Source organism: Ovis canadensis, chromosome 24, assembly GCF_042477335.2.
Source record: "Ovis canadensis isolate MfBH-ARS-UI-01 breed Bighorn chromosome 24, ARS-UI_OviCan_v2, whole genome shotgun sequence".
NCBI classification, from domain to species: domain Eukaryota; kingdom Metazoa; phylum Chordata; class Mammalia; order Artiodactyla; family Bovidae; genus Ovis; species Ovis canadensis.
This window is the reverse complement of record NC_091268.1, coordinates 51,606,401-51,623,936: the sequence shown is the minus strand read 5'-3', so window position 1 is coordinate 51,623,936 and position 17,536 is coordinate 51,606,401. Positions and strand designations below refer to the sequence as shown.

Genomic DNA, 17,536 nt, shown 5'->3' with positions numbered 1-17,536 from the left:
ACAACTGGATGGGAATCTGAAGTCCTAGTACACGTTCCTTGGACTGGAGAAGGTTCAATTATGAGCCAGACCTGACTCAAGAGCTGAGTGTCGCCCGCTTCTGTGGCTGGGAACAAGAGCCTGGCTCTGGTTCTGGTTCTGGCTCTGCCCTCTCAGCAGGGGACGTTAGGCAAGTCGCTTACACTCTTGGGGCCTCTATTTCACTTTCTGTGACTCCTTGTTCCTCCTGCTCAAGAATAGAGGTCTTGGGAAGACACAGCTTATGCTGGCCTTCTTACAGTCCCTGTAATTATCTGTTCTGTAGTTCCTCGTTGAACATCAGGCACAGTAGTGCAGGAAAGAGGGTGCCCTGGGCCCTTCTTCGAGGGGGACCCAGAGCAGAGCTGGCTTCACTCACAGCTCCTTTCTCCTCCTTCAGCTCTCCCTGCCACCCATGTTCCTGCCCCTCATCCCGAGGGGGCTCCCAGAGACCAGGCGATGGCATCTGCATTGTTCTCGGCAGATTCCCAGGTGAGCTGTGGGCCCCTCTGCCCTCCTGAGTCCCTGCCATCTGCCTCTTGCTGGGGCTCTTCTGGCATTCTTCTCCCAAGACATTGGCTGTTGAAGCCTGGGCCCACAGAATAGCCCCACTCCCCAAGGGTCCACTGAAGCCTGGCGCGGCTGCCTTTTCTTCCCAGCATCCTGTAGGTTTACAGTCACCTCCGTCCCTGACTGCAGGTTCGGGCAGTGGGACTGTCCCTGGGCTTTGGGGGGACTGAGTGTGGGGATCTCGTGTTATTTCAGGCAATGGTGAAGATCGAGGACATGGCCGTGTCCCTCATCCTGGAGGAATGGGGATGTCAGAACCTGGCTCGGAGGAATCTCAATAGGGACGCCAGGCAGGAGAATTATGGGAACGTGATTTCCCAGGGTAAGATGGGTGCAGGATTACTTGTGATAAGAGTGTACTGCTTCTTTTTCCAGTAGCTGTGGGATCTCTGATGTGTTAGACTACCGAGCTCCTTTGTTCAGACCAGATGGAGAAGGAGAACACTGTTTAGTTCATCCCAAAGCCTGGCGCTGGGACTTCCTGACGCCATGTGGATTCCTTAGGTCTAGGTAGTTTTACCTCTAGGGAGTCTTTTGAAAACAGAAGTAACTCTTGTGTTCTGATTCCCTACCTCTTCAACTACTCAGTCACCAGTGAGGATTCTGCTTCATTTCCTGTAGTTAAAATTGAGGTGCTTTTGTTGGGGTTGGGGAGTGTCTATATTTTTTAGTGTAGAGGGCCAGGTGAACACTGACCATCAGTTTCATCCTAACCTGGGACCTGTTCCTGAACCCACCAGGCATCCTTCCACGGGTTTTTGGTCTTGCATCCTATGAGCACTGCTCCACCAAAACTCTGTATGTGTAATTCCATGACCTTATGCCTGTCCCTCCCTCAGGGTCAGGTTTCCTAGGTTCCAAACCTAATGGTGATCTTCTGTGAAGAGCTCTGGCTCCTGAGTGTGTAGTAAGAACAATGAAGGTCTCAGAGGCATCAACCGGATAAGACAAGGTGACGCAGCTGACAATCTCATTTGTCTCTGTTAGGTCTCAACCCCTGGGAGACTTCACTGTAGGAAACTGTCAAATCAGTCCTGTCACAGGGAAAGCCCACTTCCTGAGACTTCTGCCTGGGGAGAGCAAGGGGAGTGTGAATGAAGGGAAACTAGGAAGAGAGGATGTTACTAGAGAAACTTCAAGTTTTGTTTTGAACCATAGGGTTAGCTGGGGTTTATTTCTTAATACTTGCTCTTTGGACAAGGTGAAAATTAAGCCAAAATACTGATCTGTGTTTGTGAGCTGGGTAGTACCCACCTGTTGCTAACTTAAAACATAGGGAACCATCCAGATCATCAAGGACCCAGGCTTGGAATTCAAAAGAATAGACTAATTTCATTTTCCTTATGATTGGGTCAGTATTTATGGCAGTTTCGTCACTAAAGTCAGGGGCTAGATACTCAGCTCCTTCGGTGGTTGTGTTGAGGTAGTGCACACCCACTTGGAAAGGTTTCTTAATGCCAAATAAATGAAGAAGATTTAGATTAGTTTGGTTTTTTTCCCCACTCAAATATAAACATATAAAATAGTGTTTCTGTGCTGAACAGTTTTTAGTCTCTGCTTAAAAACAGTGCCACACAGAATACAGCAGTCCGCAATAAAAATATATTCCAGTTTTTGTAGGTTGCCAAAATCAGAGATCAGCTCTGTATTTGTAAAATCTTGTTTTCTTATATTACATCCTTTGTGAGCCATCTCCAGACATCTTTTCACTTTCTTTGTTCTTAGGGATTCTCAATCATCTGTCAGTGAAAGTTTCCGCTACATTTACTGATGCCCCAACCAGCTTCTCTCCCTCAGCCCTGTTACCTGAGCACATCACCTTTCTTCTCCCTGGTAGAGAAAAACTGTTTCATGTGTCCGAAGGTCCACATCACCTGCCAGATTCTTTTTAATTTCATAAATACCAAGTTAAAACTGAAACTTTTTTTAATGGTATTGATTCTTTCAAATTAATTATTGGGTGGCCAATTATAGAATGATGCTTTGTGGCCCCTTCTGTTCCTTAATGCCTCACCCTTTCCCTTCCTTTCTCGCCTGGTCTGTTCCTTTTGCTTGTTCCCAGCTTCTGCACACTCCCTGCATTGTCCTTCCCACTCTGCCTGCCCTCACATTTCCCACTTCTCCCTGTTGTCCCTATGTTTTTTTCCATTTTTCTACTATTCTGTCTACAATTGGTACTGTGAGGTCATTTTACAGGTATGTAGAGGCTTCCTGGGAAAATGTCACTTGAGTAACCTATATATTCAAGAGAAGAAGGTGCTATTTGTATTTTCTGTCTATTTTGTCAGGTTGTGAAAACAGGAATGAGAATGAGGAGTCCACCTCAAAGGCTGAAAGTGCAGAAGACTCAGCATCACATGGGGAGACTGCAGGAAAATTCCAGAAAGATGTCGGAGAAAAGCGTGAACAGCAGAGCAGAGTGGTAGAAAGGCAGCAGAGAAACCCTGAGGAGAAAGCTGGAAAAGAAAAGAGAGACTCAGGGCCAGCTACAGTCAAGGAGAAAAAACCCAGCACAGGAGAGCGAGGCCCGAGGGAAAAGGGGAAGGGTCTGGGGAGAAGCTTCAGCCTGAGCTCCAACTTCACCACCACCGAGGAGGTTCCCACAGGAACCAAGTCCCACAGATGTGACGAATGTGGAAAATGCTTCACACGGAGTTCAAGCCTTATTCGCCATAAAATAATCCACACTGGAGAGAAGCCCTATGAATGTAGTGAGTGTGGGAAAGCCTTCAGTCTTAACTCAAACCTCGTCCTGCATCAGCGCATCCACACAGGAGAGAAGCCTCATGAATGTAACGAGTGTGGCAAAGCCTTCAGTCACAGTTCAAATCTCATTCTGCATCAGCGAATCCACTCTGGGGAGAAACCCTATGAATGTAACGAGTGTGGGAAGGCCTTCAGCCAGAGCTCAGACCTCACTAAGCATCAGAGAATCCACACGGGGGAAAAACCCTACGAATGTAGTGAGTGTGGAAAAGCTTTCAACCGAAACTCATACCTTATTTTGCACCGGAGAATTCACACCCGAGAAAAGCCCTATAAGTGCACAAAGTGTGGCAAGGCCTTCACCCGGAGCTCAACCCTCACCCTGCATCACAGAATTCACACCAGGGAGCGAGCCTCTGAGTATAGCCCGGCCTCCCTTGACGCGTTTGGAGCATTCCTGAAAAGCTGTGTGTAAAGTGTTTGTCAAGCCATTTCCCCCTTTCATTTCTAGAATGATTTCAGAGATTTGTGCCCATGGAGGGGAAAAAAAAAAAAAGCCTAAATAGGTTATAAAGAAAATCACACTCAAGGATCCTTACAGCTACATCAGCAGTGTTCTGCCTTTGTCTAGTCTGTGGGCCGGTAGTTCTCCCAAAGCCCCTGTAGGGAAATACTCAACTCGGGATGTAATCCACATGCTACTTCCACACAGGACAGAAGCACACACACAGGAAAACGTCAAGGCTTTCAGTAATGAGGGTACCTCTAAGGCACTCTTGGACTCTCCACAACCACACCATATAATTGAAAGACTGAGATCGTGTCTGTGAAAATAACACCAATGTCCAAAACCTGCTTGGCACAAGCAAACCCTACTTGGCCAGCATCTTGCTGAACCTTACTTCTCAAAAAAGAGGGACAGTTCGAACAAACTACATGGAGACCTGCTGCTCAAACTAATTACATAGATATGGTAAGTTCTGACCAGGTACTGGTAGCCTACCAAAGCTGTAGAAATCTAGGACTGCGCTCATCCATATCAAACCAAAGATTCCCATCTCTTCCTGAAAGGGAGAGTCCACGTGCACCAGGCAGCAGTTCCAAAGGTAGCTGGTTCTGTCCTCCTCACTGAGAGAGATCCTGCTGAAATGGCAACTGTGATTGAAAACTCTTCTCTCCCTTTGTGAGATCCCTGAATCCCTAAAGCGCTGTCGCGCTCCTCAGTGCATCTCTCCATGAGTTAGCACTTGATTGCATACTGTCTGTAATCCTTCATTGTTCCACGGGTGAAAGTTTTCATCACTCCCCAGAAGAGACACTTCTCCTGTCAGGTATATTTATATTTGTATCCTGGACAGCCCCGGACCTCGTGCTGAGCATATAAGAAGTACTCCTGAGGCCTGACTTCCAGCAGGACTTTCACATTCACCACAGGGCCCGTGAGTCAGGAGTACGTGAAATACGGTAGCCCGGGCCAGCTTGTGAGACCTTCAGGGCCAAGGGCGTTGCTAGAGCTCCAGAGTCTCATGCCTGTTTTTGTCTTGAAGATAAACATGTCAGTCCACCACCGGCATAGACTATCTGGACCCAGATCGGAGAGAGAGTACCAGGGAATGTCAGAAGTGACTTTGTTGTCATCTTAAAAAAAAAAAAGACACTTAGGCTGTTGCTGGACGTCCGTTTATGGCAGAGATGTTCCCCAGAATCTGCTGGACGCCGTGATGATTGGAGCACTTTCTGAATCTTGTGGAATGTTAAAGAATAAAGTTCAGAAGATGTGATTTCTGTTGCTTTTCAGAAAAAGGAACATTTTTTTCCCCCACCCCTTCCAGAAACTTTGAAAAAACATATGACACCATTATCTGGCAGTTACTAAACAGGTCTGTTGCTCCAAGAAGCTCACCAGTCTACTGAAATGTAGGTGGTTGTGTCGCAGTCATTCTGCACAGGGTCTTTCTTTCCTGCTTCTCGTCGCTGAAGGCTGCGATGAGGCTGTGAACCTTGGATCTTTCCCACCGTCTGTGCAGGAGGTTGCACTCCCTTCTTTAGAAGCTCGTAATAGACCATTTTTGGATACACACGCACACGCAAGCCCCAAGCAGCGTGGGCTACATAGGAAGTCATCAGGGCTTCAGGTAGGGGTGACTGCTCACGCAGGAACTTAGAAACAGACTAAGAGCTCACCTGAAGACTAGCCTCATGATGGGAGACTCCCCACCCCCCTGCCACGTAGAGCTTGAGATTTTCCGTCAAGAACTAAAACTGTCCTTCGTCACTTGTTCGTCAGCCAACAACCCACGCTTGTGAAACAGTGTCAGCTTCATGGGGAGCCGTGGAGGTGGGGGCAGCTGTACCCTCCACTCCAGGCCAGACAGCACTAATCCTCTGGCCTCTGTAACTTGGACCCGCCCCAGCTTCCCTGCAGCTCCTGAGCAGTTGGGTCCGTGTGTTGCCCGGGGGAGTTTCACCGAGGTCAGCTGGTGACCTGAGTAGTCTATCCAACCAGGTGAAGAAAAGGAGCAATACTCCAGAAGGGCAAACCTGACTAACTTTTGATAGAAAAGGGAAGGTAGAAGAAACTGCTTTGAGGAATTTTCTTCAGAGTAATACAAGGATGGTCAAGTAGAAAACTTGGTGCGTTTGAGCAAAGACTTCTACTGCCAGGGAACTACTGAAAGCAGTGAGGTGCTTAACTCCAGACACTGATCAAAGTACCACCTGTTCTGAAGAGGGAAAGGACGTTGGTTGGGTCCACGTTGGCCTTTTTGAGCCACAACTCCATGCCAACATAATGCTGCCATCATTTCTTCTTATGGAAATTATAACATTCCCCCATTATGTAATTCCCATCTTCCTGGGATATTGTACTGACTGGGACGGCTATGGGGATTGCTCCAGGTCTTCAGCAGATGGACTCCTTAAAATAGCTATTTGAAGACATCTTTTCTGAAGAAAACAGGGGCTACCACTGTTTATTAAAACTATTCACATTGCATTCATTTATCAGCTGCTCAGCACAAAGTATAATTGGGTCATGGTCCGAAAGGCTCACAACATCTAAATTAGTGCTTGGAATCGTCATTTGAAAGTCCTCGACTGGCTGAAATCTGTTAACAGTTCAAGAACTCTAGTTAACTGTTGGCATGCTAGCTGACCCAGTGGAAATTTTCGAGAGGTTTTTAAAAAATATACCTTAACCTTGCCAGGAAGAGAAGTAAAATTCTTCAGGTTGCTGGGCATTTGTTTCTGCTTCATCCTGGCAGGCAAGGCTAAAGCCTAGGACTGCAGATGTATGAGGCATCTTGATATGTAGGGCACTTAGTATTTTATTAAAGGCATAAAAGTGAAACTGCTAAAGATACACAAACAGGTTGACCCTTTTGATAGGTAAGAATTTGCATCTTACCTGGCATCAGAAAATTCATTCCAGGAAGGAACCTCTTAAATGTGATAAATATGGCAAAGCCTTTAATCACATTTCAGCTTAGCATCAGAAAGCTCACTGTAAATAAACATTGTTATGTGAGGGAAAACTTTCCAGGTATAGCACTCATTGCTTTGGACAGAAAAGGAATTCCTTCAGTATGTTCCAGTCATGTAACAAATTTCAGAAACACTGTGGAGAAAGCTTTATCTTCACTGCAGTGGATCCACAGAAGAAGAAGAAAATGTGGGGAAATGCTAAAGAAACAGCAAAATGTACAATTTCTGACAAAAATTGTTGATGTTGGGTACTTCTGTATATTTTGTATGATCATAATGTCAGTGTCTGTTTTGTACCTTCAGCCCCTGTTGTTCTGTATACTCCCTGTACCAGATAATGTATTTTTATTTTAATCTATTTGACAGAACACATCACTCCAAAAGAGCAATGTTTTGGAGTGAGTAGTGAAATTGACATAGACAAGTCAATTCACAGAACTGAGGAGAGGGAAAAATGAGGGGGAAAAAAAAAAAAAGACTTCATAGTTTGGTGCTTATCAAGTCAAGAACTTAGGAATGAGTAGATCCGTTAGGAGGGACAGGTGAATAGGGAACTAAAATGGAACCGTTTGCTATAGACGCCTGCAGTTTCCACAGCCAGAAACTCGATGCTTAGCTGCCACATCACCGTTTCAAGCAAGGAGAATGGGTTATCTGAGCTTGTCGGGGGTGGAAGAAAGTCTGCTCCATGAATTGAGAGAAGGGAGTGGGCTGGGGAGGCCAGGGCGACCACTTGCTATCTTGACCTGGACCAATGGTGTGAAGCATCATCCTGCTCCCCCCACTAACTCTTACCTCTGTGTTGAGAAAACGTGGGGTAGGAAAACACCAAGATGGACTTTTCCCTGGAAAATAGACACAGATGCACCTAGGCCTCGGCATTGCAGTGTTCCCTCTGTATACCTCCTGTGTACAGGGGTCCCCTGTATACCTCCCCTGATCGCACTCACCTCCCCTGGCCTGTGATTATTAAAAGAGGGCTTGAGAAGATTCACAGCTGAGAAAATTTTTTTCTGTTCTTTATCCTAGAGTTGATCACCTTTTATTGCAGGGTCCAGTTATCCTGATGTACTCATCTAAAGCTAGCTAACCAGGTTCATCCTACCACCCTCACGGAAGAATCGTCGTGTAAATTGGTGTAACAGAATTAACCTGTAGTCAGACAGTGACAGCAATACCTGCCAGAGAAGCCATGTGTTTGTGGTCCTGCTCTGTGCAACTGCTCAGAAATAGCGGTGAGGGGACCATGGTGCCTGAACTGGGAAACCAGATGCAGGTCTGCAGATTGCAAAGCAAAATGCAGAATCAGAGAAAAGGAAAGTAAGTGGTATAAATAGATGTTTTTGTAGAAGTTAGAGTAGATTTTTATTTCAGCTACTGCTGGAGAATATAATAGCATTGTTTAAAAAACTTCTCTAACATTTGGGTTTCATTCCTGGGATGGACACTACTGTACATTGAAAAGTAGTCACTTATTTTGCTATTCAAATTAATTTTTTATTATATCTAAAACTGAAATTATCTGTTTTACTTTTCAGAGCTTTGTAAAAACAAACTTGAAGTTATAGGGAGGTAAGCCATCTCCGGTTCTGCAGGTCAAACAGAAGTTTGGGAAATATTTTAGACATCACATAAGAATGTCTTAACATGAGAACTTAATTTCATATTGTCTGGTTCTGTTTAATAGTGAATACCACAAACCTCGTGTTTTTCTCTTATCCTGAAACCGTGGAAGGTAAAGAGTGAACATTAGATTGACTTCTAAACAATGGTCTGTTTAACAGGTTTTTCTTCTAATTGTTGAGTTTTTCACCTCCATTTACTAAAGAATCATGACTCACTTCAAATTGCACAGCAGTCAGCAAAGTTAATTGGTCCTAAATTAAATTTTCTCCCTTCAGCAAGCACTCATTAAACAGTCAGGCTGAGTGTGTTAAGATGCAAAGAGTAAGTTTGTGAGGTATTGAAAGGTGATGCTGAAACTGGGATTTCATTCCAGTATCAGATGTGGGTTTCAAGTTCCTTTGGTCCAGGGAGGGAACTGGGCAGCCGCAGGTGCCCCCAAGTTGCTTTCGGTTAGTCTCCCAACAAGGTCAGATGCACCATGCAGGAGAGTGGGGAGGAGGGTGGTAGAAGACAGACTAGCTGCTTAAGAGTGACAGGGGAGCCTGAGGGAGGGAGAGGAGAGACTGGCCATGAGCTGTGGACCAGTACTCGCCCGCCTTTCCACCTGGCCCCTGCCCTGCCCGAGCAAGGACAGAGCATATTAGAAACGCTTCTGCTGGTTGTAGGGGTTCTTATGTGAAAACAGATATGTGAGGGGGGTGGGTGGGAGGAAACAGGTTGTGATGATACAGGAAAATCTGAGTTTAGGGGCAAGGGGTGGGATATGCAGGCAAAATCAGCAATTATTTTAAAATGAACATATGTATTTTTATTAGCTTTTAGTTAAATAGAGATTATTACACCCAGGTCAACACGATAAGCCTAAATCTGTATAGAGAACTAACTCAGGCATTGTCTTGTTTATCTGTAGGCTGGATAAAATAAACCTTTCCTGTTTTGTCAGTTCCTGGTTTCTTCGTTTAGAATAAATTAGACCAAAAGAAGAAACTCACTTGTCTTTGTACACCCCCCAGAGTTAAGTTATTGCAGTTCAAGCCTGGCCTTTTCATTTCACTGGTCTTTGAAGAGTCCAGGTGTTTGATAGATGTTCAGTAAATGATTTTTTAAGTGAACTTGTCTATTTTAAATCCTCATTAACATTTCTGGAAAGATTTCTTCCGGTAAGTAATGGGATCTTAGAGGGAAAATGGTTTTTCTGTTGTTGCTGTTAAAGCTAAGAAACTCCTCCACTGAAAAGGCTTTTGAAACTTGCTCGAGAGCTAAAAGTTTCAATCATGAAAAATGGCAGCAAACTGAAACTGATATGCACTTACAGTCAATGGTCCATTTCAGGAGGCCGGTGCTGTCTGACAGAGAAATGTTAGAGTGGTGAGGCCGGAGAAGGAGATGGTGGGGATTTGTAATAAATATTCTCTTTATGTTTTCTTCCAAATCTTGGTAAAACAATAAATTATCATCTCTAGGTGGCAATAGTTGTGATGTTTGTGTTTTTTTGTCCTTGGTTGCATAAAATGTACATTTTGCATAAAGAAATAGAAGTATAATTTCAAAGTCAAAAACATACTGTGACCCACAAACAACCCTCATCCAAATGACATAAGTAATTTCTCAGGAGCTTAGGTAGCTTCTAAGAGGGCAACAGAATCGAAAGCCATGGAATAAAGATGCTTTTTAACGATCTCCTAAAGCATAATTTTCTCATAAAATGAAACCATTAAAATAATCTTTGACCACTTTATGAATCTTAGAAAACAGAACATCCTAATGGTAAGAACAGCATGTAAAACTGATAGTTTAGATCTTTATGACTTCTAATAACCTTATTAGAAACTTTTTTTTTGCTTTGTCTCATTTAAATTTTTTTTCACTCTGTTTAGAAACGAGAGTGAAGTGCAGAGTGTTCTGTTTTCCCCTGAGCTTCAGTTTCCATATCCTAAAGGGGTCCTAAAGGAACAGTATTTGCCCTGGAATAATGGACATTGCTGATACAGGTTTAAGAGGCCTTTCCAAACTGTTGTGTCCATCAGTAGTTGCCACCACCGCCTCCCAAGTCCCAGGTGTCTTCAGCACAGACTCCACTCCAGATGCCTGAACACGGGAGGTGCTGGTCTGAGTCTTCCTCTACCCGAGTTATCGGTCACTGCACCCTGCATTTGGTTCTGGACTCGCATTTTAAAAGACATCAACCATAGGGAAAAACAAAACCACCTCTGGTGTGCAACGAAGGCTTTTGTTTGGTAAGGAAAAAAGGCATAAGAACTTGGTCTCTACCCTCAAGTATCTAAAGGCTTGTCATGTCAGAAGAGAGATTTTGTCTGTTCTGCACAACTCCAGGAAATAGATTTAAATCCCTTTCAGTAAACAGTGTCAGACCATGTCCTGGGTGTCAGGAATAATAGGTTCTGCAATGAGTAAGGCAGACACATAAAACCAGCTCTGCCCAACCTCAGCCTCTAATTGTCCTGGCAGAGGCAAATTAGAAAAAGGCACCTCTTCCTCAAGACACTTGGCTGCCTTGTGCTGGTGAGTTGTGATAACCGCACAACTCCAGGGACTTCCCTGGGGGTCCAGTGGCTGAGACTCCACCCTCCCAATGCAGGGGGCAAGGCTTCCATCCCTGGTCAGGGAACTAGATCCCACAGGCTGCAACTGAGAGCCAGCACAGCGAGATAAATATTAAACTGTACAACTCCCTGATGAGATGAATGGTGGCCCCCCAGGGTTTTGTAGGGCCCAAGTTGCATAACCAGGAGGAGTGACCCCAGTGGAAGTCGCTGGGAGAAGGAACCTTGTTGCCAAGTCAGCCAGAGCAGGTTGCTGCATCGAATCAGGTCAGCTGTGACACCTGGGGTCCTGGGCAGGAAGGGATTTTGCAAGTGGGAGGGTTGGGCCACATGCCCCTTGTGATCTCCATCTACTCAGAGAGAATGCAGTTTTTTCTGGGTTCTTCCACGACAACCGGCAAAGAGCTGGCAACCTGCTCTCTTGTAAAAGTCTTGGCAGGAAACTTTATCTTCTCTTGTTAAGAAGACAGGTGGCCTTCTCCAGAGAAGGTAGGATAACAAAGGATCTGCGATGGGCAGAGCCACATCCATGGCGGTGGGGCGTGGGAAGGCCGACATTAAAACACAAGAGATGAGAAAAATATTGTAGCCCAGAGTTTCAAAAATTAAAATGTCTTTAGTATTGGTATAGCTAATTACAAAGCTAGCTCACTCTCCTGTGATCCAGGCACTTTAAAGTTGTCAGAGGAGGTTGTTATTACGCCCCTTTTCCAGGTAATTAAATTGCATCTTCAAGTCTCCCAAGGCTGATTAGTACAGAGTTCCAGGTCTAAGCTATGGGGTTGTCTAACTACATCACCTTGATTCTCTTTTCATTTTCTTTAGCTGAATGATGTCTTTGCAACTTCCCAACAGGCTGTACAGGTGGACTCCTGGGGGTGGGGGTTAGTTTTAGAGCTGTGATAGGCAAGGAGCTTGCCTTGTTTTAAGAGAAATCAAGGTTTGATCACCCTCTACTGGCAAAGCATAGTTATAGCAGCAAAAATAAGTGAGTGAAACTTAAGGGACAAAGATCCTGAAAGCAGCTCTTTTGGAGAGAACCACAACCACCCTGTCCAAAACAGAGGAGGGAGCCGGGACTAACAGTAACCAGCGTAGCATTTCGCTTTCCAGATTTCTGCTACAAAGGGAAGGGGACCCCCCCTTTTTCTTTTCAAACCAAATAATCTTCCAAAACAAAACAGTAATGTAGAGAGTGAAGGGGGAAAATATGGAGATTTGTTTAAATAAGAAACCAAGGGCCATCAGAGGGTCATGTTACACTTCACATTGCAATATTCAGAAACAACTTGCAGACAAGATTGTGAAACTGTTGGAGCTGATCTTTGGGACAATCGTGGCAATTTCCAAATATTTTGAAGGGGCTGACAAGAAGAACTACTACATGCACTTTGTGAGAGGAAAAGCTCAGGCAAGACTAGGATCAACACGGGAATTCCCTGATGGTTCGGTGGTCAAGATTTGGTGGTTTCACTGCTGAGGGCCTGGGTTCCATCCGTGATTGGGGAACTAAGAGTCCACAAGACTTGTGGCACAGTTTAAAAGAAACAAAAAAGGCTAGGATCAATGAGTTGAAATTACAGGAAAGCAAATGTTTAATTGAACTTTTTGCAAGTAGAACTCTCCATAAGTTTCTTCCTATGTGATTGTTGAATGAATTCATTGGGAAGAGTATGGGGTTCTTGGAAGCCAAAACAATTCTGAAATGCAGATGCCACATCCCAGCAAGCCACCAACCACACTGGTTAACTTTATTTGCTGTGTGGTCTTTTCTCTAGTTGCTGAGAGCAGGGGCTCCTCCCTAGTTGTGCACCGTTTTCATTGCAGTTGCTTCTCTTATTATGGAGCACAGCCTCAATAGTTGTGCATCGGCTGAGTTGCTCCGCAGTATGCGGGATTGTCCTAATTAGGGACAGAACCTGTGTCTCCTACATTGGCAGGCGGATTCTTTACCACTAAGCCACCAAGGAAGTCCCAACGTGTGTGCCTTTTGAGGGATCAATCCCTTACTTACAATTAGTCCCTAACTGCAATTGAGCAAGAGCAAGAGCAGGGGTGGGGGAGGGGGTTGACAAGGTAGGCAAGGACCTCTGTGCCAAGTGCTGCAACATCAGGTGCGCCTAGAAGGTGACATCAGAGATCTCTGTCCAGGAAGCTCAGAACCCACAAAGGCCCAAGGGCACAGCTACTTTAGCTGGATGCCGCCAGGAGAGAGATAACTGAATCTCCGGCTTAGAGGGCTAAGTGTGGAACTCCATGTTCATAAACGGGGACCGAGTTCCCAAGCGGTGACCAGCCTGAGGATCACAGGAGAACCGGCCTCAAGTCCAGGAGGAGGGACCGAGGTCACCGCGCGGAGCCCACGCCTCTCCCTGGCCCGTCGGGAAGCGGCGGGGTGCGAACACTGCCAAGACTTCGTCTAGTCGGCCCTTTCTTAGTTTAAAAAAAAAAAAAAAAGAGTGCGGGAAAAAAAAAAAAAAGGTGCGGACTAGGTCCCCGGCTGTTCATGTTGCGGGGGCTTCTCTCCACTAGTCCCTGCCGGGCAGGAACCTCCGGCGCACCCGAGACACCGAGATGCAGAGAGGACCTCCCGAGTTCCTAGAGGGGCCGCTGCGGCCCCTCGCAGCTCTCCGCGGGCGGAGCTATGACGTACTTCCGGCTGCGCCGGCCGCGGTGCGCGTTGAGGTGTCCCAGCGGCCCGAGCGGCTCTGACTCACGGTGAGCCTCCTGGTCCACGGTTCGCGTGGCGGGCGGAAGAGGGAGTTTCCGCCGAAAGGGTGCGGGGAGGGACGAGTGGATTAGGCAGCTGTGGCCTCTGGGGACTCCCCAGACCGGTCCGGGGAGGGACGTGGGAGGAGGCCTCTGTCCCTACCCAGGCCCAGATGGCGGAGGCCTTTGCTCTCCTGAAAGCATTTCCGCCCCTGCCCCCACCCCCGGGTTTAACAATTGAAAGTTGGTCTTTTTCGCGTTACAAAGCAGTTTTTTTCTGCCTTCGGTGAGCCCAGTCGCTGGTCAGCTAGAACAGGGATGTTTTCCGGGCCCTAAGTAGGCGGTCCAAATTCAAGGCTAATTGATTTAAGAATTCGCCCAAGGGTTGGGAGCCTCGTGTGAGAAACTGAGCCTCGGAAGTCTTGTGTATTGTCTGAGATAGGGGAGGGACCTAGTCCGTTGGGCATTGTTCAGGTTTGAAAGTAGGTAACAGGAATCTGCTCAAGTTTAGAAACCCATTTTAGAGGGCCGTTTACTTACAGTTTGTCTAGAGAAAGGTGATCTTGTGAGTGAGGTACTTAGAAACTCCTGTTATTAAAGGAACAGTTGGAAGAGTTTTGAAGAAAAGAGTTAAGCAAGACAACTGATTTCAGGTGTTGGAAGGCTACTACGGAGAAAGTAAATTTTGGACTAGGAGCGAACTAGGATCAGTGAAGAAAGAAGAGAAAAAGTGATGCAGAATTTGGTGCAGTCTAAAGAAGGAAGAAACGCAGAAAACTATCCAACAGTAGAAATCTGTGCCTTGAAATTACCAGATTTGCCTGCGTAGGAGTTTTCAGTTACAAAAGGGTAACATTTTTCAAGTTCTAGGGGGGAAAAAAAAGCATTCTAGCAGCAATAGGTAAATCCCATTTAATTTTAGAATTTATAATAATAACTTGGTTCATTTATGCCTGATCGTCTAGAATGGGATTTGGGGCCCTTTTGGGGGGCTTTGGGAAATTGGCCTAAAGGAGGAGGAAAAACTCGGAACAGAACAAACACCTCTGCTTGTAGACTATGAACTTTTGCTCTTTGGCCCTTTTGTGCTAAACAGTCTAGATAGCTTAAAGAAGATAGTTCATTGTGGTTGAAGACAATGTGAGTAATGAAACCTCTGTTTTCTATTCACGTGCTTTTTTATTGTATTAACTATTTATTGAGAAAAATTGAGAAGCCAAGATCTGGAGGGTATCCCTAAATGAACCTTTAGACAAACTCAGCATGACCAGATGTTTGGTCAAGACCAAATACTGGCTTTGACAGGGTAGGGGTGGGAATAAACCATTATCAGATTTAAAAAAAAATTATTTACCAGTCTGACAGGTGGAAGAAAGAGGAGAGACAAAGGACAAGGAAATCCAAGAGGCAACAGAGACTGAAATCCTTGAGGCCTTGTTTTTGGTCTTGTGATGATTTTGGCTTTTACTCCGTATGAGACACGAAGCCTTGAAAGGTGTGAACAGAGGAGTCATGTGATCTGACGTATAATATTTTATAGACAACCGAGACTTCCTTGGTGGTCCAGCAGTTAAGACTCTGTGCTTCCACTGCAGGGGGCTTGAGTTTGGTCCCTGGTGAGGGAACTAAGAGCCTGCATGCTGTGTGATGGGGCAGAAAAAAGAAAAAAAGGCACAGATGATGGGCTGGGACAGCAGTGTTGGAGGAAGTGAGATGTGGTTGAATTCTGAATCCCTTGGGTGTAGAGATAACAAGATTTAGTCCTGAATTGTGTGTAGAATGTGAAGGAGGAGTCAGGAGTGACCAGGGTTTTTTTGCTCCGGAAAACAGAACAGTAGAATTGCCGTTCACTGAGATGAGTAGCTTTGGAGGAATGATGGGAAGTGCAGTTTTGGACACGTTAAGTTTGGGAAGCCGCTGGACATGCTGGTGGCAAGGTCAAGTGGGTAGTTGTTTGTAAGAGTTTGGCGCTCAGAAGAGAGGTCCAGGCTGGAGAGTGTGAATTCGAGAGTGTGAATAAATAGACGGTAACTAAAGCCATGCCACCGGATGATATCAAGGAGAGTGAGTGCAATTAGGAAGAAGGCTCCAGGCGCCCAGCCTGCCACATGTTGGTGGCCTTACTGAGGCATGAATTTGAATTGCGGGCGCTGCAAAACTGATGTGCTAGAATAAATCACAGCTACTTGGCTCAGTTACTACTGACGGTACTCAGCAGTAACATTTAGGGAAACTTTCTTCCTAAAGTGTTTTGCAAAGGCAATGGTTTGATGTAGTGGCATCTGTGTTTGGATTTGCTAAGTTCTGGGTAACAGATCCCATGTGAACGTGACGCAGGACACGCCCTGTTTAATGCCTCCTGTGCCGAGTTATAACCCCTAGTGTCTGAATTTTCCAGGCTGAATCCCAGAGGCTGAGCCGCCCAATGGAGAGTCCCCCTGTTCTTGGGGTGCCCTCCTCTGGCCAGAGTAGGGAATCCTGTAATAGTTACAGAGTTGTTCCTGTGTTGGAGACGAGACGGCAGTGGTTCCCTGCTCGGTCTTCAAGCAGCCCTCACCCTGGGGCTTCAGCGGCATGCCCAGAGCAGAGGGCGGCATAAAGGAGTATCCAGTGCTGACTCTGCTCCTGTGCGGGAGCAGTGGTGCCTGGTAGGACGCTTCAGAGTTGGGGTTCCATAGAGGGGAGTTCAGCTATCCTCCCTAGAATTCTGCACGAATTAGCAGCTGATGATTACCAACTTTCTCGTAAAAGCGAGGTTGCGTATTGAGGTTTCATTCTTAGAACCCCATTTCCTGTATTTTTAATTACCCAAATTGATCACAAAAATAAAGGGGAAGAGTCATATAAAATACATGTTTTAAATACATATTTACCAAATATGTGAAACTAAATACATGATATAAAAGCTGTAACAAACGAGTACCTTTGTTGGAAGGTTCTGCATGGGCTGGAATTGGTGCTTTTTTGTTTTCCTGTTTTTTTTTTTTTGAAGGCCATAGAATTTGAGCATTAGAAGTAAAATCTGTCTTGGTTTGTTAAAAACTGCTTATGATCCTTTAAAGATTTTATGATTTTTCTAGTTACAAAAGTAATATCCACTAAAGAAAATTTAGAAAATGAAAAAGACTTTTAAAAATTGAAATCATACATCATTCTCTAATCCAGAAATATCACTGTTAGTGTTTTTCCCTTTTTCCTTCATGGTGATTATGTGTATATTTTGTGTGTGTGCAAGATATTTCAGGTGCAGTCAGACCAGATCCATGGAAGCTGACATGCACGTTAGAAATGAGCATACTTTGCTGTATGGCTCAGGAAACTCAAACAGGGGCTCTGTGTCAACCTAGAGGGGTGGGGCAGGGAGGGAGGTTCCAAAGGGAGGGGATATATGTATACCTATGGCTGATTCATGTTGAGGTTAAAAAAAAAAAAAGAAATGCCCATACTCGGTTTATTAAATGCCTTAGATCTAGGTTATCGGCAACTCCTGTTCCCTCATCTTCAGCTTTTGTAAGCCGTTCGTACATTCTTTCTATGGTCTCTGCTGTTGTCAGTGTAATGTCATGTAATGAACACCCACATAGATTTTTATGTCTTTGGCTCCTTATTGAGACTGCTGGAATTTTCCTTACTCAGATCCAGTATAGGAACACCTATGTGACAGGAAAGATGCTGCTTAGAGTTTGAAAACATGCTCATGAGGAAGGCCAGTCATAAGCATGTAAGATGAACTAACTTACGGAGTTTTCTTTCAGAGAATATTTAATAATAGGGTGATTCTGTTGTCGGTTCACTTTCTACTTTTCCATCTCCCCCTTTCTCTGTCCCGTACTGGTAATCGCTAGTTTGCTCTCTGTATC

At 45.3% G+C, this 17,536-nt stretch overlaps 1 protein-coding gene across 12 annotated transcripts in view; it reads left to right on the top strand.

Moving 5' to 3' along the window:
- The window catches only part of ZSCAN21 (zinc finger and SCAN domain containing 21), a 31,863-nt gene that overhangs the window by 10,315 nt on the left and 4,012 nt on the right, over positions 1 to 17,536 (top strand). Inside the window, exons 4-6 of one of the 12 annotated variants that reach the window (XM_069571198.1) lie at positions 419 to 510; positions 784 to 910; positions 2,877 to 3,695. In XM_069571198.1, coding sequence (XP_069427299.1) covers positions 419 to 510; positions 784 to 910; positions 2,877 to 3,695 — 1,038 coding nt within the window. Of the gene's footprint in view, positions 1 to 418; positions 511 to 783; positions 911 to 2,876; positions 3,696 to 11,209; positions 11,457 to 13,153; positions 16,325 to 17,536 lie in introns of those variants that run through there. The other 11 variants (XM_069571188.1, XM_069571196.1, XM_069571197.1 and 8 more) reach the window with 11 other exon arrangements.